Source organism: Ornithorhynchus anatinus, chromosome 16, assembly GCF_004115215.2.
Source record: "Ornithorhynchus anatinus isolate Pmale09 chromosome 16, mOrnAna1.pri.v4, whole genome shotgun sequence".
NCBI lineage: Eukaryota > Metazoa > Chordata > Mammalia > Monotremata > Ornithorhynchidae > Ornithorhynchus > Ornithorhynchus anatinus.
Window position 1 is genome coordinate 39789963 of NC_041743.1, and position 23322 is coordinate 39813284.

Genomic DNA, 23322 nt, shown 5'->3' on the forward strand with positions numbered 1-23322 from the left:
AATAGTAAGGAACCACATGGATTCCACAAGTTAATACAGATTTCAGAGCAATTCCAGACCCTGTCTAAGCCCTACCTGGGTATTTTCTCAATGCTTAATGCAGTAATACTTAACACTATTAGGTCGAGTTGTCTCTGACCCATCTCTCCCAGGACGCCCCAACTCCGCTGCAATCGTTCTACTACACCTCACAAAATAAATTACTTGCCATGAGACTGATATGCCTGGTTCACACACCACCAATAAAGGTTGTAATACCTTTTAATCTAGTTAATGTTTTCACCTATATCTAAAGATTTAACTGCTAAAAAGAGATGTGTTCAACATATTAGAAATTTGACTGGGGTGACTTATGTACAGTCCCTCCTGAGCAGAGATAGAAGGCTTAGAAAACTCAGAGGTTCGTTAGTACAATTCACAACTCTTCAGAATTATACCAAGAAACTGTCATCTCCCCATCCTACCCCCATTAAAATTATTATATCACTTGAAATTAAAAATGTCTGGTGAACACTAGAATGATGTTAGTTTTTTTGGATGACAGGAATTTTGTGACTGCAAATAAAACAAGTTAACTGAACTCAACTGCCCTTTCTTATTTTTACCTTCACTACAGAATGGCTTGTCAACTCCTGAGAATCGCACGGTCTCCTTTATAATCTTTTCAATTTTACAGTATTCACACATCGCCATGACACTATTTATCTTCTTATATTCATCACAACATGTCTTTCCGCAAAACTGAAACATTTTACCCTGCAACCAAAGAGACGTCATTATATTAAAACAAAATGGTTTCTTTCTTCTGGAACTCCCTTGCCCTTTAATCCGGGAGAGAAAAAAGGGCTGGGTTAAAGGTAACAAAACCATTAAATCCTCTGCAAAAGAATGAAGGCATACTCATTTATAAAAGTCTCCACTGTTACCTTTTTTTTAACAGTATTTGTTAACCGCTTACTACATGCTAGGCACTATTCAGTAGTGCTGCAGGAAGATATAAGGTAATCAGGTTAGACTCAGTTCCTCTCCCACATGGGGATCACAGTCTTCATCCCCATTTTTGAGACGACGTAGCTGAGGCACAGTTACCTTGTAGTCAAGAAGTTCAGGTTTTGTGGCAAACAGGCGGTTACAGTGTTGACACTTGAGCTTCACAACGGTCCGGGCAAAAGTCACCTGCTGGGACTGGGCGGCAAGTCGCTGGAGGCCGGCTGCAGCTGAGCTACTCACGGAGCTGGGAGAGACGGCAGAGGTCGTCCCTCCTGCTGCTGTTACTGTTGCCCCCGTGGGAATGCTTACGATGACTTGACCCTGAGACAGGGGTACGACGGAAGAGTTCATTCCTGTCGGCTTGTTGAACAAGTTCTGGAAGAAACGAAGAAAAAAGAGGAGGCGCCTTTCGAATAAGAATTTGTAGTACGCCTCTTCTACACGGATATTACAATCAATCGATGGTATTTAGTGAGCGCTGTTTGCAGAGCATGGTACTAACGCTTATCAATGCTCTGTCAACAGATAGCGCTCAATAAGTACGACTGAATGAATTTGACAGAGTAGGTAGACATCTTCCCTGCTCACGATGAGTTTTCAACCTGGAGCTTACATCGCTTTCATTAGTGATCGGGTCACTTACTGTCCACTGCATTTTACATAGTGGGTTTCACCGATTTGTCTACAGCCACAGAAGAAAAAAGAGGCTGCAAAACTGCAATTTCAGGAATTTACGAGCCTCCGACTGCATGAATTCCAAAAGTCCACACTTAATACAGTTGCAGTTCTAGGTGAAAGTGATTTTCTGAATGGGTGTGGTGGGGTGGACAAAGAAGAGGAGTCCATATCATACCTGGAAAGCGATTACACAGCTGTAGCTGCAGAAGTTACGTATACTTCCATCTGACATAGCCAGGTGGTACTGAGGGACTGCTGAGGTTTTACAGCTGTTACACTGAACTTGGACACCTTAAGTAAAGGAAAAATTAACCTCAATGAGTAATGTATACAAATGTTCCAAAAAGGCTTGCGTACCGGGACCACGAAAAGGAAGAAGGAAATTCAAGACACTAAAATTTCAAAAGTGAACTAATACAAAACCAATATCGGTTAGGCAAATTAGCACAAGATTAAACTCTGCCTGCCAAGAGCCAAGTCCCCATTTCTCCAACTCACAAAAGCAAAAATAAATTAATGTTGAATTAAATTAGCATGAATGTGTACATAAGACATGCAAAATAACTGATGGATAATTCCTTACAGTCTTATTTCTATTCCCTTTTGCTTTGGGGATCAGTGAAAATTGCACACGAGTGAGCCATTGTGGGGAAAAAAAATAAATCAATCCTACTCTCTTCTCAACTATTATTAAGCATACAAACTACCCATATGGCCTTGCATTACCTGCAGAAGTAACCATCTTAACTCTGTATGCGGATAAACAATTAACAGAGCAGAAAAGCTCTGTTTTCCCCAAGTTATTCGTGTTCTCGATCATTTCAGCTGAAGACCTCAATGATTTGCAAAGCGCGCACGGAGTAATTTTTGCTGATTTCTATCAAGAGAATAAAATACCATTCACTTATATATTTTAAAGATTCGTAGTACTGCTTCCAAAGCCTTTCAGTTATTTAAAATTGATATCCATATTGTCAGAAAACTTCAGAACATCAAGTTAAACAGATCTACGAAGGCTAAGGGATTTTTCCAAAAATCAGGGGATGCTGGGGTCTCAGAGACCCATTTCTCTACTCATTGCTCTATCAGATCATCATTCAAACATCTTTAGAAGTAAATCAATATCAGTTTTTCCCCCAAGTAAAAACAGGCTATTATCCAAGCAAGCAAGGAATATTTGGAAAAATTATACAGCTGAACAGTGTATTACGGCTATCAATTAAGCTAAACGGTTTTTAACTATTTTTAAAAAGACTTGAATTTTTTTTAAATGCCAAAATGACATTCCTGATTTCCTTTTCCAAAACTATTTTTTTAAAATTTCTCAAACACAACCCAACGTTCCTTAAAATGACATTGCAATGCTGCTATATATGGTTTATACTGTATATTCAAATTCACCTGGTAAAATCCAATATCAGCACATAGATAAAAATATGGGGATTCAAAAAAAAAGCTATAAAGGGAACTGATTACAAAAAACAAAACAGAAAAACAAAAATCCATCCCCAAACCCCTCCACTCCTAGGGACCTGTTAACAAGATATTTTTTGCATATTGGGATTATGGCTCAGTAATCAGTAGTGATCAATAGAAAGTTTACTCTGTGCAAATGACTAAGGGCCTGGGAGAGTATACTAGCAAGCAATTAATGGTATTTACTGAGCACTTACTATGTGCAGAGCAGTGTACTAAGAGCTGGGGAGAGTACAATATAACAGAATTGGTACATCTGTTCCCTGCCCACAGAGGGGGAGATAGTAAAATAAATTATGTATATGCACGAAAGAGCTGCGGGGTTGAAGGCAGGGTGATAAATGCTTAATGGGTAGCGATACAAATGCATAAGTGACAAAGAAGGGATGGTAGAAAAGGAAATGAGGGCTTACTTTGGGAGAGATGTGACTTTAATAAGGCTCTGAAAGTGGGGAGAGTGGTGGCCTAGCTTACATGAAGGAGGGGGGGAATTCCTGGCCAGAGGGAGGATTTGGGCAAGGGATAGGTGGCGAGATAGACAGGATTGAGGTATAGTGAGTAGGTTGGTTAGAGGAGTCAAGTTGTGGGCTGGACTGTTGGGTCAGGATCATAGAAGGCATGATCCCTGCCAATTTATTGGCGGGGGCGCTTAGGGAGATGCAGAAACTAAAATAAATTACAGGTAGGGGAGGTAACAGAGTTTAAAGATTCGTACCTAAGTGTGAGGGTCTGGGGTATAAGTATCAAGTGCTTAGAAGTGACACTAAGACTGAAGTAGGAGTGAGGACATAAGGTGCAGCGATGAGAGATTAATCAGGGCAAGCCTCCTGGAGGAAATACGATTTCAGAAGGGCCTTGAAGATGGGGAGAACAGTGGTCTGTCAGATGTAAAGGGGGAACGCGTTTCAGGCAGAAGGGAAGGCGTGAGCAAAGTCAGAGGTAAGAAAGATGGAAGTGAGGTAATTCTGTTGTCTTTTCCCGAACGCTTAGTTCTGTGCTGTGCACAGCAGGTGCTTCCCAGATACCACACCAATTAAGGGATCAAATGGACTTTTAATCACAAGATTGAGAAATGATCTTAGAGAATTTCTGAACTCGGAGGACCTCCAGAGGTCATCTAATTTATCTTCAATCCTCCGCCACTATGACAGTCTTAGTAGCAGCAGCATTTACTGAGTGCCCCTTGCTTCCTTTTCATCTGGGGCGCCACATTCCTCCCTCCCCTTCCCAACCCTTCTGAAGTTGAAAACTTTCACTAGCACAAATGAAATACAAGTTCCTCACTTCAGTAACATGCATTCACTTCAACTGAAAGAGTACAGGCCCACCCACTCCAAATAGTGATTAATCAATAACGGTGAATTATAGTTTTGCATGATGTATTATAGCTGTAGTTACCTTGGTGCAAGTTTGGGTATGTACCTGCTTGTATGCCGTGACACATGTTGAACTACAAAACTTCTTAGATTGTCCTTCTATTTGAAGCATGTGACACTGGCCAGAGCCACTGTAACAGTAACCCCCACAGTTCTCACAACAGTTCATAGTGAGGTTGTTAGCAGAGCGGAACTTGGAGAAGCAGGCATCGCTGCAGAGCTTATGTACCACGTTCTGGTAATTGACTTCATGCCGAATCTGAAAGAAAACAAAACACGACACGTAAAATTGGAATTGGAGCAAAATCCTGATCTTCGAGCAAGTCAAAGAGAACCTCAAGAAGCTGAAAGTACAACTCACAACTGCATTCTTCTGGCACATACTGCACTTCGTTGAGATGCTATTGGTGTGGATGGTGACAACAGGCTTTCTTTTCAGCTCATACATAGACAGACATGACTGGCTGCAAAAATCTTTGCTAGAGCTTGTGTTGTCAAATTGAGCAGTGATCACATCTTTTGGATTTAATATGTCTCTGAAAGATGACAAATCAAAATTAGCATTATGAATGGCAGCTTCTCCGCAAATGCTGTTTCTTCCACCTGGAAAGACATTAGAAGCATTGCATTCAGTGAAGTGATATTAAGTTTGATGAGGAGAACTCACAGACCTGCTGCATGTCTGGATGGTTTAGATGTGAAAAGGAAACAAGGATCTCTTAGCCCATGACACCCTCACAAGTTGTATTACTGCTTCAATATCTTAATCTCAAGGAAGTAATTTCTTTCTAAAAGTTAAAAATCATCTGAAATCAAAATGAAGGCTCCATAGCATAAGAATGAAGGCTACCTGTCTACATAATACATCTCTGTAAATAAATGTTTTTTTGGTACAGCACATGAAGGCAATCAAAATTAACCAAAGTATTTCTGGTAAGATACAGAAAAACTACAGAAAACTAATCTATGCCACTGGTGAGCTACTGGTTTTTTCAGGTTTAAACAACATCACTACTGCTGCAATCCATCCACTACTCTATTTCTTCCTCCTCGGTATCATGGTTGACCAAATGAATAGCTCTTTGTTTAGCAAAGAGAATTTGACATCAGAAGTAAATACATTTCCTCTTTTCTCTCGTCCCACTGTTACTTTATTTGTATGTTGAAATGTGCAAGAATGACTTAGAGGTCAAACAATTGTAGGATTAGGAACCAATAACAAGTGTTTTTAAGGGCTAGACATTCAAAAGGAATAAGGTAATGGAAATGCCAGTTCTTATTTGAAAAGAATTAGAACTGCTGCAGCAATGTGCTGGACAAACAAATTCAGAGTAAATCAGCTAATTACTGTAAACTGGGATTCTTTCATGGCATAGCATGAAACAAGAAATGTGCAATATTCATTTTTTATGCTGAGCTAATCTTGAAAGCCTGCAGGCAAGTCTCTTGCAGTAGGGAAACTATGAAGAGAGTTAAGAATATAGAAAGGAAAGATTACATGGGAGAGTACATTCCTAACCATTAGGATGGATGTTATGTTGAGCAATTAGTGCACCATTCTTCTAAGCACCCTGCTGCCACTGCAAAAGACAGAACACAGGCTGGGTGGACCACTGATCAGATCCAAAAATGGCATTTCTAATGTTTTAATACCCTTAATTTTGTAAAAATGCCTTGAGCTTCAAAGGACAAGTGAATAATACTACATTTTATAAATCACATATTCTACCACTACAGTGAGAAAGAAACGGTGTTATGGCATATTTGAGGACCTTATCTGGGCAGTTGAAACCAAAATACGGTTTGTCTTTTTTTGTTTTTTATGGTACTTAAGCACTTACTCTGTGTCAAACAGTGCTCTAAGTGCTGGGGTAGGTACAAATCAATTAGGTCAGACACAGTCCCTGTCCCACATGGGGCTCACATTCTAAGTAGGAGGGAGAACATGTATCCGCATTTTACAGTTGAGGAAACAGACAGTGAGAAGTTAAGTCACTTGCCCGAGGTCACAAAGCATGCAACTGGCAGAGCTGAAATTAGAACCCAGGTCCTTCTGACTCCCAGGCCTGAATTCTCTCCACTACGCTACGCTGCTTAGTTTGGAGAGAATGCCACAAAAGGTGCTAACTTATTACAATTTCAAATCAATCAGTTCTACAATTTAAACTCTTACCACAGATTCCAAAGACCATTTTTTAAAACATACAGAAATTATTATTAAACTTCCTTATCTAGTAGTGTTTTCTCCATATACACCAGCAGAGGGAGATTTTTGTTATCTTTCCAAATTGAGGGGAAAAGAGAATCCATTTTGAAAACAGCTATCCGATGAATTTGAGAGAAATGATCACTGATTTTTAATCTCCATTTCAAGAACACCAATTTAGTTATTTAGAGGGGGCGTTTATCATTTCTTTTTCTCAGGTAAACCTTTATTCACTTCCACTATTTTGGGAGTGTCCTGTATTCTTACAATTCCAATTATCATACAGTTCTACTTTGAAAAATTCAGTGGAAATATCTAAGGGAAAGGACCGAGTCAGAAAGTGGGAGATGGAGGAGGTAGAATTTAAAACATAGTTGCCAATACCTGAGTTCTCTGAAGGTATGTAGGCCCACCAGTTGGTCTGAAACTGGATACTTCCCAAGGGAGAGGCAGCCTGATCAAGTAGACATGAGGGTACACCCTTCCCCATAATTCTAAGAAGGTCAGCCCTTTTGCCCTCCAATTTTTCAATAGAGTCAATACTCTGTCAAAGAGAATAGGGGAGTAGAAAATCACTATCCTCCTGAGAGGGCCGGTTGGGCTGGCATGCTCATCTGGCACGCCTATACGCCTTCAGAAAAAGCAAGTTAAGGTAAGAAAACCTTTCTTGATTCCAAGATGGGAAAGCGACCTACCAGATGATCTCTCTAATAAGTTGAAGAGCTAGCCTCAGAGGGAAGTGCAAATGACTTCAGAGAGGGCTACCAAAACAAGCTGCATCTAGAGGGAAGTAGCCAATGAACATGAGGAGTGGATGACGTGTCTTCTATGGGGACTTTTGTCTAGGCTATTAAGTGGAATGGGCTGAGGCAGGTCCTTGGAGGGCTGGTCCTGTTCCCTATTATAGAACAGGAGGCATTTGATCAACCAACATGCGTTTCTAGGTGGCATGTTCTGGGAAGGCGGAATTCCAAGAAATGATTTCCCTTTTTTCTAACGAACATTAGCTTGTTACATCTCAAAGCTTTCGGAGCATTCCCAGTTGTTCAGAACTGCCCATCTGACGTAAAAAGTATGAACAGTGGCTCTCCCTGGACCTGGGGGGTTGGGGAAGAATAGGAAAGGAAGATCGATCTTTTGGTTGATGAGGTAATTGGGGACTTCCCTGAGGAGGTAACCCAGATGAGTGCAGTGTAGGATCTTGGCTTTGAAGATTCAGATGAAAGGAAAGTTGGTCACTACGGACTAGAGGTGCTTCCAAACAGAAGTGACTGCCATCAGAAACAGAATTTTCCAGGTGAGGAATTGAAGCTGTAGCTTGAAAGGGGATTTGACAACTGGATCAATTCAACCTTGATGTCCCAAGGCGAGGGGGAGGGGGAGTTCGGTCAAAGGATGTAGTTTAAATTGACCTTTAAGAACTAAATGACCATAGGGAACTTTCCCTCTGTTGGAAGGGAACATTAAAAAAGAAGACCGAGCTACAGATGGACTTGAATCTAAGTCACTTTGTAATGGTCAGTGAATGATCCAAATGATCCTATCAGTCTAGGGCTGAAGGGAGAGTGTGGATCAATGATCCAAATGAAACATCAATGGCAGAAGAACACCCACTTTTACAAGTAAGTCTAAGGTAAGGAGTAGCTAGCTTCCCACTGCCCCAACTTGGTAAGGCTGGCCTGCCGATCAAGAATTTCAGAGGGCTGGGTACTATGGCTAAGCAGTTGCTGGGGACTAGTCTCCAAGACTTGTGCTGGGGGGTGGGGAAAGGAAGTGCTAAATGCTTATTCTATGGCTTAAGGGCAATATCTTTCAGTACTAAAAACCACAGTAGGGGATCAAGAAACATTTATTTTGCCTTTTTCTAGTGAAGAGAATTTCAATTAAAAAGACTAGAAAGCTGGCTCAGAATCCAGGGATGGGGCTTGCAAAGGTGCAGTGACAACCCCGAAAGCCTCCCGCCCTGGACGATTGCACTGGGAGGGGAGATGTCTGCTTTAAACCCCAGTGATGGCCCTATGGAGTTTTGGGGAGTGCAAGACCCATGCAGAGTCATAGACTCCTGGGACCCCTCCTTCTGAAAACCTCTAAAGTCTGCAAACCTCTAGCGCAATTTCTAAATCAGTCTATTACGAACAGTCAACAGGTTCCATGCTTATATTGATTGACAGATGCAACATTTCTTCAGGGGAAAAAAAAATCTTACTGAACCATAAATGTCTAATTGCAAGATAAGGACGAAGAAACTGAACAAATGAGGGCACATATAGAAAATGTTGATATACTTTGAGCAGCTTGAGCAGATTTTCTTGGAAGAAAGTGTTGGACGGGCAGGTGGAACTGTGTATCCAGTGAGGCACAGTGTTGAGCAGAATAGCTGAGTAGACCCCTTCCTCTGATATGCGGTTTGTCCCTTTTGAAGAATTTTTTTACAGCCAGAACAGGACACCCGAACAGCTGTTGATGGAACTGAAGGAAGCATTTTATTCATGCCAGAAGATGCTAGCGAAGGCTGAAAGCCTGTTGTTAACTGGGGAGCTAGAAAAGCAAAAGAGAAAGGGAAAAAAAATTTCATGAACATTTAAGCATACAGGCTTTTTTCTTTCAGACCTCTCTCAGTCTTTAAATCCAACCATAATTTTGGAGAGTACAATCAAAAGCACAACAAAGCAGCAACAGCTAACCTGTCTCTTTTGTTAATAGTATTAAGACGATCCTAAATATAAAAGTGTATGAAAGTATAAAACCACTTTCTTCTACTAATACTTGACAGAATGATCAGAATTAATTAGACATTTTTGTTTCTTACCAAGAGGACTACCACTGACAGAAAAAACAGCACTAATTTTCAGTTCCCCATCTTGAGTTTTTGACTGTTGACCATGACCATACTCCTGAAATGAAAAGAATAATAATGCAATATTGCCTTCAAAAAGACTTAATGAGGCAACAGAAAAGTACAAATGTATTATTAAAAACAGCACATTTTAAGTCCCAAAGGCCTCTTCCAAATTAATTAAAAAAACAACCCACTACTCCATTAACCTCCTCATATCATCCTTAAGAAAAAGGATTTGTTTTTCATAATATCTTTTTATTGCTAAGGAATCTTGATCTTTTTTCAAGTCTAATCTTGACTTGAAAGGTGTGGGGGAGGGAAGCCCCTAGTTTCTCCACATAAAAACAGAAAGCAAAATGGGTCGTCCTATGTATGTTTTCCAACAGACCCCATAACTATCTGAATACTGGCTCTAACCCAGTGATGTGGAAATCCTATATCTCCAACCAACAAAGCACAACAGCCAAACTCAAATACATAATTCATTTTGTGAAACAGCCACAGCAAAACGATATGAAAAAATACTTACCTGAGCATTGTCAGGTTCATCTTTAATTTTATCTAGCAGCCCCTGTTGTGGTGCCATTGCTTTATCATATTCATCATCCAAAGGTTCTTCTTTAATTCTAATATTTGATGCAAACGAATTGCCCAGTTCCTGACCAATGGACTCCTTACCAGTAAATGGATAGCTAGACTCCTAAAACACAATAAGATTACTAAAGGTATTACTGAATACTCAAAAAACTTCAGGTTTCTCACTATTTCACAAAACTCAACAAAAATCAATACCCATCTTTCCATCCAGAGTTGGGCTAAATGTAAGAGACAAGGATATATCCAGTCTTATATGGATACATTGCATATACCCAGTCTTGCTACATGATTCACTCTAACATGATGGAAAAATTAGGCAATGTTCTTCCCTCAACATGAGTCTGTGTAAGTATAACCCAATTCACAACTTAGTGGAAGGAAACTGAGTTTTTGGAAGAAATTAGATGTACACATGCACATGACATTGGTCAAGGTGTAATGTAGCTAAATTTCCCAGCCTCCGCCTTAGCCTTACTGTAGTGAACTTTGTGTTTTGGAACTTTACAGCACTGAACTCAGTAGAAAGAAGATCAACGCTATACAGCAATCTGCTAATGGTGGACATAATAAAGAAACATTGAAAAGCTTCAGTCACGACGGTATCTTCAAACCGTCTACCCCCCCAACCCATTCATTCCCACTGAATCAAGGGGTATTATACACTATTTTTCCACAATACACCCTTCACAGTACAGCACTCCACATGGTACGCTCTGGACACAGTAAGCGCTCAAGAAATACGACTGAATACACACACATATTCAAGATTCCGGGTGATCTGGCTGATGTGATTTCCAGATTCCTTCCCCAGATTCTCTAAATAAAAATGGAATGCTCCCCTCTCAAAACCAGAGCAGGCCATTCCCAGGTTTCCAGTGTTAACCTAGGCGGTAGTATCATGGAAGGAGTACAGGAGTCAGAATGGAGAGAAAGTCTTGTGGCACCTAAGAAAGATCGGGTGCCCTGTGGAGAGAAACTAAGGGAGCAGAGTTCTGTATGGGCTGGATTTTTACCACTCAACACGAAAGACAGTAAAAACTTTGAAACTTGGCCTATCCTACTTCCACTTTTTTTCTTTCTTTGGCTGTTGGAAATACCAAGATTTTAAAAGACAAAGGCCACTAAAATGGGTGGTAGGCACATGTTCAACTTAATGTGGCTTGTTCTTGGCTAAAGGAACAGCAACGAGTAGACAAGTACACCTTTGTGTGTCCTTTGTATTGGTTTCCTCTGAAGAAACTTGACTGCTGTGTGTTCCTGGCAAGTCACTCCACTTCTCTGTGCCTCAGTTCTCTCTTATGTAAAATGGAGACTAAGACTTTGAGCCCAATGTGGGACCTGGACTGTGACCAACCTGATTAGCTAGTATCTAGCCCAGTGCTTATAAAAATAAATCATAAGGCACATAGTAAGCTCTTAACAAATACCATCATTATCATTAGTAAGAGTCACAGACTCTGCCCTCCAGGAGCTTACAGTCTTAAGGGATGGGGCAGCCATGCCTGGCACTTGCCTGCCACATAGTAATAACTTTAAAAATACCATTAAAAAAGAGAGACACACACAGAGGAAAAAAAAGAGGATACCTGGTGATTAATGAATACTTTAAATACTATGGATTAAATAAAAACAAAGCAACCACTGGTCAAGTGGTTCATAATGACATGTCTTTACTTGGCTCTTCCAAAAGAAGGCTTTAACCAAACAGATGATTAAACAAGTAAAACAAATTGGAACTTTACCAAACACTTAGACCAAATACTTAGGGAAATATATCCCAACCATTAGTTGAGAAGGCTAGGCCACATCACTTGAAAATTAATTAGAATGAATTTTCAGATGTCTGAAACAAACTATTGAGCACTCACCCTGAAGTTTGTTTCTGGGGTTTGTGGTAACTGGGTTCGTATCGTTTCTTCCACTTGACTAGTTACTGTTAAAAAAAAAAAAGTAGAGATATAATTTTTCATGGGGAGATCATTTATTCAGCACTTCTTATCAACAAGATTGTCAACCTAGTCCCTAAACATCCTTCTTATTAATTACTTCTAATACTCATTTTCTGACAATTTGTGGTGAAGTATTAGCTTGGTTCTAATTCCAGCTGTGCCACTTGTCTGCTGTGTGACCTGGGCAAATCACTTAACTTCTCTGTACCTCAGTTTCTCATCTGTTAACTGAGAATTAAGAATGAGCCCCATGTGGGACTGGGACTGTGTCCAACCTGATTAGCTTGTATATACCCCACCATTTAGTACAGTGTCTGGCACATAGTAAGAACTTTACAAATACCATTAAAAAACCCCAACAACAAAAAAAGCATCATTCCGATCCAACTGTCACAGACCCCTTATAATCAGTTATCTGATGACTGCCACCTTCCACCATGTACTCAGGGTAAGAGAAGGGTAGATTATTTCATGTGTGCTTTTCTTTATAACTGCCATCCTGGGGGACAAGCAGGGATCCTGCCCTCCAACTCTATTGTAGTGTACTCTCCCATGCTCTTAAAGTGCTCTGCACACAGTAAGCACCTAATAAATACCACTGATTGACTGCCCAAAAGTCATATCTTCCCATCACTCTGTTGGCCATTATCTAAGGTTGTCAAGGAACATGTGGCTGCATGAAAATTTGTCAGAGTGAAGGGTTGTTGTTGCTTTTTTGTCAAGAGCTAGGAATAACATTTTAAGAGGGATAGTGTACTGCAGCTTTGTGAAAAGGATCAAGGAACTTTAAAAATCAATGGTGTTTAGTGAGTGCTTACTGTGTGCAGGGCACTACTCTAAGTGCTTGGCAGAGTACAATACCACAACGTTAGCAGACACATTCTTTGCCCACAACAAGCTTTAAGAGATTTCTTTGTTCCCACATTAGTCACATTACATTTCTAGACCTCATCCTTTCTAAAAATATATCTTCTGGAGGACCAAGACCAGATCTTGCTCATGTTCACTCAGAGCTGTTTGCACAACATTTTTCTAGAGAAACTGGCTGCTAAGCCTTGAGATGCTGGGTCTCCTGAGAATGGACTGAGAAGTAACTTAGCCTCTGTCAGAGATTGCAGAAGCATGGCCAGAGGTTTAGGGTGGAGGGGGGGAAAAGATGAAATATCACAGTAGTTCTACACACACAATAGCAATGACTGTAATCTCATTACTATCTAAATTGTAAAATTGTCAGACTTTTCAGCTTTTGGGTTCAATGAAAACCCATTTCATGAAGCACAATCTTCCTCACATATCTTAGCATATCTAAAACAGAATATTAAGACTATCCATCCATGGCATAAGTATAGCTTCTGCTATTCCCCATTTTCCTTCCTTCTAGCCTCCTTTATTATTTACCTTTGAGACAAGAAGGCAAGAGCAATAATTTTAAAAGGAGAATGTTCAAAATATGCTTATAATGTTAAAACTCTTTTTATATAACTCTATTAAGGTCTGAACAGGAATATGTGGTACAACTACCTCGCACTTAAATTACTCCAGCAGCATCCTTGCTGGTCTCCCAGATTCTGTTCACTCATCTGTTCTACCATAGCAACAACAATCATCTTCTTCGAGCAATGTTCTACCCTGTTCAGAATCGTAGAGGCTCCCAGTAACCTAGCAGATCAAATCAAAATCTTTAATTCTAGGCTTCAAGACTTTCCACCAATTAGCCCCCAACCCCACCCAAAATGCCTTCATCATGTTTCCCATTCCAGTTAATCAAATCCAAGACTCTAATTAATAATTCTAAGATCTGATGTTCTCTAGTTTTGTTTTTCCCCACCCCTCAATTCTATGATATATTCCAATGGGTTTTTTAATTACCTGCTTTATCAAAGTAACTGCTTTTCAACCTTGAATCCAACTCCTTATGGGGTTTATCCAACCGTTTTTCACGTTCTTGAAAAGGAATTTCTCTATTTTTCTCCTTTCCTGAAAACGTCTCTTTACTGTTCTCTCTTGCTAAGCTAAAATCTTTACGAATGGATTTAAATACAGAGCCCTGATCAAATTGCTTAGGAAGGTCCTTTTTTACTTTATTTTGTATTTGTATTTCTTTTTCACTGTCTGACTCGGGTTCTGTGCCTCTTCTCTCTGCTCCCAGACTGTCATCAGCATGAATTGTCGAAGGGAGATTGTCCTTTGTGCCAAAATTGTGTTCATCCTCATTGTCACTCCCAACAACTGGAATCCCGGCAAGATCCCCAGAGTTCAGAAAATAATCATCTTCATCCAACAACGAATTTTCAGATCCCGTTTGATTCTGCATTGCATAAGACATACTGTCAAGACCAGGGGTTAAATTGTGGTCTGTATCTTCAGACATTTCTGCATCCATGATCTCACCACCTAAAATAGTAAAATGTTGTTTAGGTAAGTTTTGAAATAAAAGGTTTTACAAGCATAAAATATATGGTAACAACCAATAATAGACAGGTGCACTTCAACCAATATTTTTGGTCAAAATCTTTCACAAGTGACAATTCAAAAGGCCACTTTATGAATGAAAAACTTGCATCACAACAAGCAGCAAAATGCACTTTGTAAAGTTGCCAAATGTTCTACATTTATTGATAATAACCATAATCATTAAAGGCAGGAGACAATTACATTTTTAAAAACTGTACCTATTTGACATACACAAAAATTTACCTTGTTTATGAGCATCAGCATTTCAGCAAAACACGTTTGTTACCTGAATTTAATTTCACTTGCCTAATCATTATATTTTCACCTATATATATGTATGAATTAATTGGCTACATAAATACAACTCTATCTTCATGTATAAAACAGATATATAAATGCACACAATTGTAAGCCTCTTTGGGTACTAAGTTTCATATGAAGGGAATGTACTGAAATAGAAGTACAAAATGAATTGCACTTCAATACGTTACAGATCTTAATGGTCAATGGCAATCTTTATTTCCACTGAAAACAAAACTGCTTCTGCTTCCTCAAAATGAGTGGCTACAGACTGAGGCACCAGACACATTTGGAAATCACATCTCCTAATCAAAAAAAGAAGTAATGGTAGCTTTCAGAAGTTTGCTCGTTTATAAAAACCAACACTTTAAAAAAAAAATCCCATTTCTACAAGTTTAACAGCCCAGACAGAAACAGCCCAATTTCCAACCAAAGAAAGGGGAATTTACAATTATGCTCATGTCTCCTAGAGTGGGGGTATTATGTTCTTGAAGAAAACTACAATAACAAAAATTGACATTGTAGTAAGCAAGCCCTGACTGATGACAACCATTTCTTCCAACACCCCATCAAAGTCTATCCACAAGATTGAGTGTTGTTGATGAAATATTCCCAAATTCCCTAACAGCATTCCATCCAAAATGCCAAGTGAAAACATGCAGTGTATAATATAATCTCAATAATTTGGGAAGTAGTGACCACCCCCCAGTTGAATTAGTGGGAGTCTGAATTACTGAAGTGTTTGTCTTCAATACTGTTTTAGTACAGTATTATGGATGTGGCTTTTGGTGCATCTGTGTTCAATTTAGGGTTAGCATCCAAGCATACAGTAGTCTATTTCTGAATCTGCCCACGGCCACTGAAGATTCAGGAAACATCTCTTTCCCTGACCCCCCTGCCCACTGCTTCTGCTTATCTCCTGCTTGCAGCTTCCCAGATCAATCTCATCCTTCCTTTTTAGTTTAAAAACTACCTTCCCTGATAGCACTGAAGAAGGTAAAGTGAGGAAATGGGATTAAACCCCACCCAAATAATCTCAAATTCCAAATTGATGAGGTATGAATTAGCAAAGTTTTACAGTAGGCTTATTTTCATCATCTACTTACTTTGGCTGAAAGCCTGACAAGCCAGAAAATCTGTTAATTTAATTAATGCTCCAGGGAGAGAGAAAAGGGAATGTTAGTTGTTAATTTTTCCCTTATCTAGACCTTATTTATGATCTGCTGTGGTGCTAACTTTTCCTTTTGCTATTTTGCTCTTATCAGCTAACAACCTACAGTATGGAAAATAGTCCTCTCTCTGGGGTACAAGATGTATTTTTCTGCAGGGAAACAACTAAAGCCCTTGCTTTATAACAAAGCTGTAACCAAAACAGTTCTCCCTGCAACTCTGCTACATTTTCTCAAGGTTAACAGCACCTTAATTTTCTTAAAACTTCCTAGCAGTAAGGTAAGGATATTATGAAAGGCATGTGGGAAAGTCTAAACTGACTCCTGTTAATCAAGGCACGCATGCTGCCATTACCATTTCCTCCAGAGTGGGCTCTCAGGTGAGAAGTGGAAGGTGAGATGTGGGTTGGGTCGGAATTTCTTTGACCTAGGTTTTAATCCCTCCCCCTGATCCTGGCAGAATTTATTTGAGGCAGAAGTTTGTTTTGCTCTGGATATGCCAGTCTAAAAAGGGTCATTTTTCCAGGAAATTCTCTCCAAAATTCATTTGCAAAAAACACAAGTCAATGAGTGTTCCACAGTTTTAAGACTAACTTCCTTTCAGCTTTAAAATAACCATGCCTACATGTCCCATTATCAAGAAATTCTGGTAACAGCAAGGATACACTACAAATACAGGTAAAAGTCATGAGTAATATCGCCTCTAGTAGGCTTTCTCTGTTCCCAGCTAGAGACTGGTTGCAATGGCTATGAGGTCTTGCCATGTGGGGTGAATGGGAAAAACAGACCTAGGTTGAGATCAAGTCTTTGTGGCTTTCACAAAAGCTATTATACTAACCCTGGTTTCTTGGCCTAATTTAAAATTCTACAGCTATGCTGCCTTGAGCTTGCTCCAATAATTTAGTTTTAAATAAAACAGTTATTTCTTCAAAACACTCTTAAAGATAATTTTGTTATGTAATTGATGGAAGGTAATCAATGATATTTCCCACCCAAACTGGATAGAAAAATAAAAATTATTTTCCCATGAGAGTTTAGGAAGTCTTGTAAAAAAAAAAAAATTTATCAGTGTTAAAATAGTCTAGCCTGAACATGAATCCCAACTGTAACAATCATTTATTCTATTTTATTATTCAATTTAATCAAGTTTAACCACATCGAATTCAATAGATCTGTTTTGCTGATTTCCTCAATAAACTAAATTTTATTACTGTTCAAAGACCTTATATTAGCATTACTGCATTTGTAAGGTAATTAAGAGTCAATATCTTGAGCTTCAGAACTTTCCAAAGCACCTATTATCACACAAATGTACGGTCAGGAATGCCTCATGTTAATGTCAATCACTGCTCAAAATTCTTATTGATCATGTCATTTTTCCCATCCACTGTTTCTTACACATTCTCAATACTTAGTTTTTAGAACTAACCATCATCATCACCACGTACCTCTCCGTAACAGAACCCTAATTTCAACTCCCTCCTAAATTTCCTTGTTTTCTGAAGTTGCTATTTATGTGGAGCAGAAATAACTTATCAAAAAATTACAAATAAAAGAATTAAAGATTCTATTGTGACAATTAGTATTCACATGTTATGCAAAAATCCCAAAGAAAATTTTTTCTTTTAAAATATATTTCTAATCATTGCAATTAAGGATAGAAGATGATTCATATAATGAATGAAAACCATAATAAATCCCAATAATTGTTTAACTGTTATATAAAGAAACATACTAATTGATAACTGAATCCTGAATTTCAAAAGGAAAATATCAAGATCAAATATTGAAATGGGACAACAGAAACTGAATTAACTGGATCTTGAGTTTGCTATTCAATGAGTTTAGATTGAGAGAAAATCCCATCTGCTGGGAAAGCCAGTTCTTGATAAGAGGCTCTTTCACCTTAAACTGCAAATACAAAAACTGGGCAAAAAAAACCAACACAAAATGGTAAGTTTATGGAATGTTCAGAAGAAACATCTTGGCATGAAGTATTCTAAAGTAGTTCAGAGCAAGTAAAACAGTAATAGCTGCAACTGTTTAAATTCTCAAATTTATTTTGGTTCCCTTTTAAGAGCCAATAATGTTTGTAATTATTTTATGAAAAATCCTGTAAATCTGCTAGACATTTGTTCTTAGCAATGAAAATGATTAAAGGAGAGGCAATAAAAATTCTGTCATTTTATTTGCTCAATGTTTGCCGGTATTTACAGAATTAAGTAGAGCATGGGCCTGGGAGTCAGAAGGTCATGGGTTCTAATCCCAGCTCCATCACTTATCTGCTTTGTGACCTTTGGCAAGTCACCTCATCTCTCTGTGCCTAAATTCCCTCATCTGTAAAACAGGGATTAAGACTGTGAGCCCCATGTGAGACAGGGACTGTGTCCAACCTGAGTTGCTTGTATCCACCCCAGAGCTTAGTACACTGACTGGCACATAGTAAGCACATTAACAAATACCACAATTATTATTATCATTATTGGTGACCAGAGAGATTAGGGCTATCTAAATTCTGCTACTCACTCATCGCACATAAATAAATGACCAAAGAGCCTGGGTGGATATCAATCCAGGCAATTCACTTCAATATGGTTATACAGTGAGTTGCAATTCACTTTGCTGTCACTCACTGTTTAGCAAATTGCATGGAGGTGCATTAATCCAACCTACTTTTCTCCATGCCTTTATAAAGTAATTTCAGTACGTGCAGTTTTAGCTGTTTTCGTCCCTTTACTCTAAATTACGTATGGATCCGAAAGCTGGGCAATGAAAAAAAGAGGATAGAAAAAGCATTGATTCTTCTGAAATGTGGTATTGGAGAAGACTTTTGCAAATACCATGGACTGCCTGAAAAACAAATGGATTTTGGAGCAAATTAAGCCAAAATGATCTTTGGAAGGCCAAATGACTCGATTTAGATTAGCATATTTTGGACACATAATCAGGAGGACTAATTCTCTGGAGAAGGCACTAAAGCTAGGAAAAGTCCAGGGAAAATGTGGAAGAGGCAGGCCAGAAGCTAGACTGATAGAGACCATACAAAGATAATGGAAGAACTGTTAGAAAGGTTGCAGATTATGGCAGAAGACAGGACATTCAGGAGAAAGTATATCCACAGAGTCGCTATGAATTGGAAATGACTTGACAGCACTTGATAATAATAATATTCTAAATTACTGAAGCAGAATTTAAGGGACAGAAACAGCATGGCCTAGTGGAAAGAATCTGGGACTATGAGTAAGAGGACTCCTGTCTGCTCTGTGACCTTGGGTACATCATTTAACTTCTCTGGGCCTCAGTTTCCTCATCTGTAAAATAGGGATTAAATTCTATTCCCTCCTCCCTAGACTGTGAGCCCCAGGTGGAGTGGAATAGGTACCTTAGCCAGGGCAAGGTTTGGTTCCAACAGGAAATTCTGTTGAGAACTATTGGGAGTTTTTTCTTCATATTGAATTAAAATCACCCAGTATTCTAGTTGAATGATTTACTATGGGATCCATTTAATGCTACATGAATAGCACTGCTCTCCCAGGATGTGGCAGCAAATTAGGTTGAAAGGGGCAAACCCTAGCAAATGTCTACTACAGTTAGTTCTGGCAAAATGTGCATCTTTATTACATTTTAGATGGAATGTTGTTGAAGAATCAGGGAACATTATTGCCCACAATGTGCACCTGTCTGGAAAGACCATGATGAAGTGTTGGAAGAAATGATTGTACACCTGAGTGCTGCAGTCATGGCAGAAGTACTAGAACACAATTTCTCCTTCACGTGAAACTCTTCAAAAAATGCAACTCCCAACTTAAAATAGAATTCATTGTATATGCAAAGGTTGGATTCATAAAGTGCAAATGAAATGCGGAATGGAGCAATTATTTCCATTTATGTGCTCCACATAAATGGTCAAGTTAATTTATAATTCACATCCAAAGTGGGTTTTCTGGCTTGAAGTAGTTGACTGAGCTGCCTTTTGGAACAAATAAATGGAATCATTACACAATCTTCTGCTCCAGTGGGTTGCAAGGTCTCCAGCAGAGCAGGTATGATCAGTTTTGAAGTGCCCTAAACCAAACCTTCCTGGCATCTACACTAGCTCTAACAACTTCAAGTGATACTGGTGACAAAAATATTTAAGTTTCTGATTATAGTAACTGAACACCACAGAATTATACGCTTCATATTGAGCAAGAATTTGGTAAACTAAACTAAGGCACACATACATAAATATAAATATATGTAAAAGAACCTACATTTCTCTGTGATTTCATCAAAAACTGTACCAGCCTTCCGTTCAAACTGTAAAAAAGGAAAATGTAACATGATTATCCTGGTCATCGACCAAATACACTGGTATGCAATTCACCAAAGAGTTGCAATTTTTTAAAACAAAAGGATATACACAATGAAAAATTCCCACAAATAAGAGCTGGGGACCAAACTCGAAAAGATACATCTTTTACTGCCATTTAAAGAATGGCGCAAAAAATACCACAAACATGTACATGATAATTAGTCTTTGCTTCAGACATGGTGAAAGATCATCTCTAAGGGTTGACAACCTCTCGTTATATCCCGGCTAGACTACTGTGTCAGCCTTCTCTCTGACCTCCCTTCCTCCTCTCTCGCCCCGCTCCGGTCTATTCTTCACTCCGCTGCCCGGCTCATCTTCCTGCAGAAACGATCTGGACATGTCACTCCCCTTCTTAAACAACTCCAGTGGTTGCCTATTGACCTCCGCTCCAAACAAAAACTCCTCACTCTAGGCTTCGAGGCTCTCCATCACCTTGCCCCTTCCTACCTCTCCTCCCTTCTCTCTTTCTACCGCCCACCCCGCACGCTCCGCTCCTCTGCCGCCCACCTCACCGTCCCTCGGTCTCGCCTATCCCGCCGTCGACCCCTGGGTCACGTCCTCCCGCGGTCCTGGAACGCCCTCCCTCCTCACCTCCGCCAAACTGATTCTCTTTCCCTCTTCAAAACCTTACTTAAAAATCACCTCCTCCAAGAGGCGTTCCCAGACTGAGCTCCTCTTCCCCCTCTACTCCCTCTGCCATCCCCCTTTACCTCTCCGCAGCTTAAGCCTCATTTTCCCCTTTTCCCTCTGCTCCTCCACCTCTCCCTTCCCATCCCCACAGCACCGTACTCGTCCGCTCAACTGTATATATTTTCGTTACCCTATTTATTTTGTTAATGAATTGTACATCGCCTCGATTCTATTTAGTTGCCATTGTTTTTACGAGATGTTCTTCCCCTCGACGCTGTTTAGTGCCATTGTTCTCGTCTGTCCGTCTCCCCCGATTAGACTGTAAGCCCGTCAAACGGCAGGGACTGTCTCTATCTGTTGCCGACTTGTTCATCTCAAGCGCTTAGTACAGTGCTCTGCACATAGTAAGCGCTCAATAAATACTATTGAATGAATGAATGAATGACAAAAAGAAACTTTTCTGAAGTTTCTTCTACGCTCTGCTAAATGTATGTATAAGAGAGTCATGAAGTGACTGGATATGAGAAATCAAGAAAATTAACACCACTTGTATTCTCACACCCATTCATGAAAGCAAAACCCACTACCCTGTACATGACAGAATTCTCATATTCTCATTCTCTCTCTCTCTCACTCTCTTTCTCTTTCTCTCTCTCTCACACACACACACACACACACACTCTCTCTCTCAGTTTTCCTAGAATGCTGGGACTACATTTTTGTAGAACCTTGTGTTAAGGAAAACTTCCATTTTAGGGCTCACCCTATCCAGTACCACAATCAGGAAAACAACTGCTACTTGCAACAAAATATGGCATTCTATTCAACAGATGAAGAGGAAACAATGTTCTCTAACTCTTTTGTCAACTTCTAGACAAAACCAAACATTATGGCAGAACTCACTGAACACTAAAACATTGCTAAAGTAATCAAAATATACCAGAAACACTACTTCAAAATAAGCAATTTCAAACAACCGAACTGTAACTCTATATCTACACAAATACAGCAATAAGTGCATCTCTTTACACTGAGTTGAGGGATATTTGTTTTTCTTATGAATAGTTAATAAAAGATACAGCTGACAAAATTTGCTTCTGCTGCAACTGGCCCCAGCAAATACATGTTTTTTGGGGAGTTGCCACTTATCTGACCTTAAAGAAAGGATATCCAGCAGGGCAAGAAGTGAATCAACACTGCCTTGCAATTTCTCATGATGACAAAGATGAAGTTAAAAAATCAATCAATGGCATTTTTTATACTGTATTTGTTGAGTGCTTACTGTGCGCCAGGCACAGTACCAAGCACTGGGATAGATACGAGCTAATGACGTTGCACACATTCCCTGTCCCACATGAGGCTCAGTCTTAATCTCCATTTTAATAGGTGAGGTAACTGAGGCACAGAGATGTGAAATGACTTGCCCAAGATCACAAAGCAGACAAGTGGTGGAGCCTGGATTAGCAGCCAGGTCCTTCTGAGCCCCAGGCCCATGCTTTATCCACTAGGCCACACTGCTTCTTGTGTATTTCAGTTAATGGCCTTTATTGAGGGCTTACTGGGTGCAAAGTACTCTATTAAGCACTTGGGGAACGTACCATACAATAGAATTGGTAGACACGTTCTACCAACCAGGGGTGGGACATCAAAGCTGAAGAGATTGAGACACATGTTGACTTCTACCAAACTGAGGACTTCTAGTCTTGGCTTACTGAAGCTCTATGACCACATATGCGCTACAACTCTGCCTCGGTTGAAGAGTGCAAATGGAACCACTCATCGCACACAAAGAAGGAATCTCACAGAAATCTTCTGCCTTGGAAGTAGAAGCTCTTTAAGGCACAAAAAAATGGCCCAAAATGGGAAGGGATGATCTCAGTTAAAACGTTTGAGGAAGTAGCCTCTGCAAAGTCACAAAAAATATGGAAAAGCGTGCAAATCAAATGATATTCTGTTTAAATTTCTCAGGAAATCAGTGGTATTTCTTGAGCGCTTACTGTGTGCAGAGCACTGTATTAAGTGCTTGGGAGAGTACGGCAGAGTTGGTAGAACACATTCCCAGTTCACAATGGGCTTAGTCTAGAGAAGACCTAATCCTCAGACGTCTGCCATATGCTTTTCTTGTGCATATGGAACACGGGAGGAAATGCCTCCAAACTTCAAAATGCCACCATAATCATCTTCAAGAAGAAAGACAGAGCTGACTGTGGAAACTAATGTTGGTATTTGTTAAGCACTTACTATGTACCGAGCACTGTTCTAAGCACTGGGGTAGACACAGGGGAATCAGGTTGTCCTATGTGG

The 23322-nt window shown here is 39.6% G+C and overlaps 1 protein-coding gene across 7 annotated transcripts in view; it reads right to left on the minus strand.

Moving 5' to 3' along the window:
- LOC100091671 (zinc finger MYM-type protein 4) overlaps positions 1–23322 on the minus strand; it is a 62636-nt gene that overhangs the window by 22447 nt on the left and 16867 nt on the right. For 5 of the 7 annotated variants that reach the window (XR_005660931.1, XM_029081519.2, XM_029081516.2 and 2 more), the window contains 12 exons: positions 20288–20333; positions 13981–14505; positions 12031–12095; positions 10095–10265; positions 9536–9620; positions 9012–9264; positions 4882–5056; positions 4543–4779; positions 2395–2545; positions 1844–1959; positions 1090–1365; positions 606–756 (listed from right to left, as the gene is read on the minus strand). Coding sequence is in view for 6 of the 7 variants with exons in the window: in XM_029081515.2 (XP_028937348.1) it covers positions 606–756; positions 1090–1365; positions 1844–1959; positions 2395–2545; positions 4543–4779; positions 4882–5056; positions 9012–9264; positions 9536–9620; positions 10095–10265; positions 12031–12095; positions 13981–14505; positions 20288–20333 (2251 nt within the window). In the remaining variant the exon portion in view is untranslated. The remainder of the gene's footprint in view (positions 1–605; positions 757–1089; positions 1366–1843; positions 1960–2394; positions 2546–4542; positions 4780–4881; positions 5057–9011; positions 9265–9535; positions 9621–10094; positions 10266–12030; positions 12096–13980; positions 14506–20287; positions 20334–23322) is intronic. The other 2 variants (XM_029081513.2, XM_029081517.2) reach the window with 2 other exon arrangements.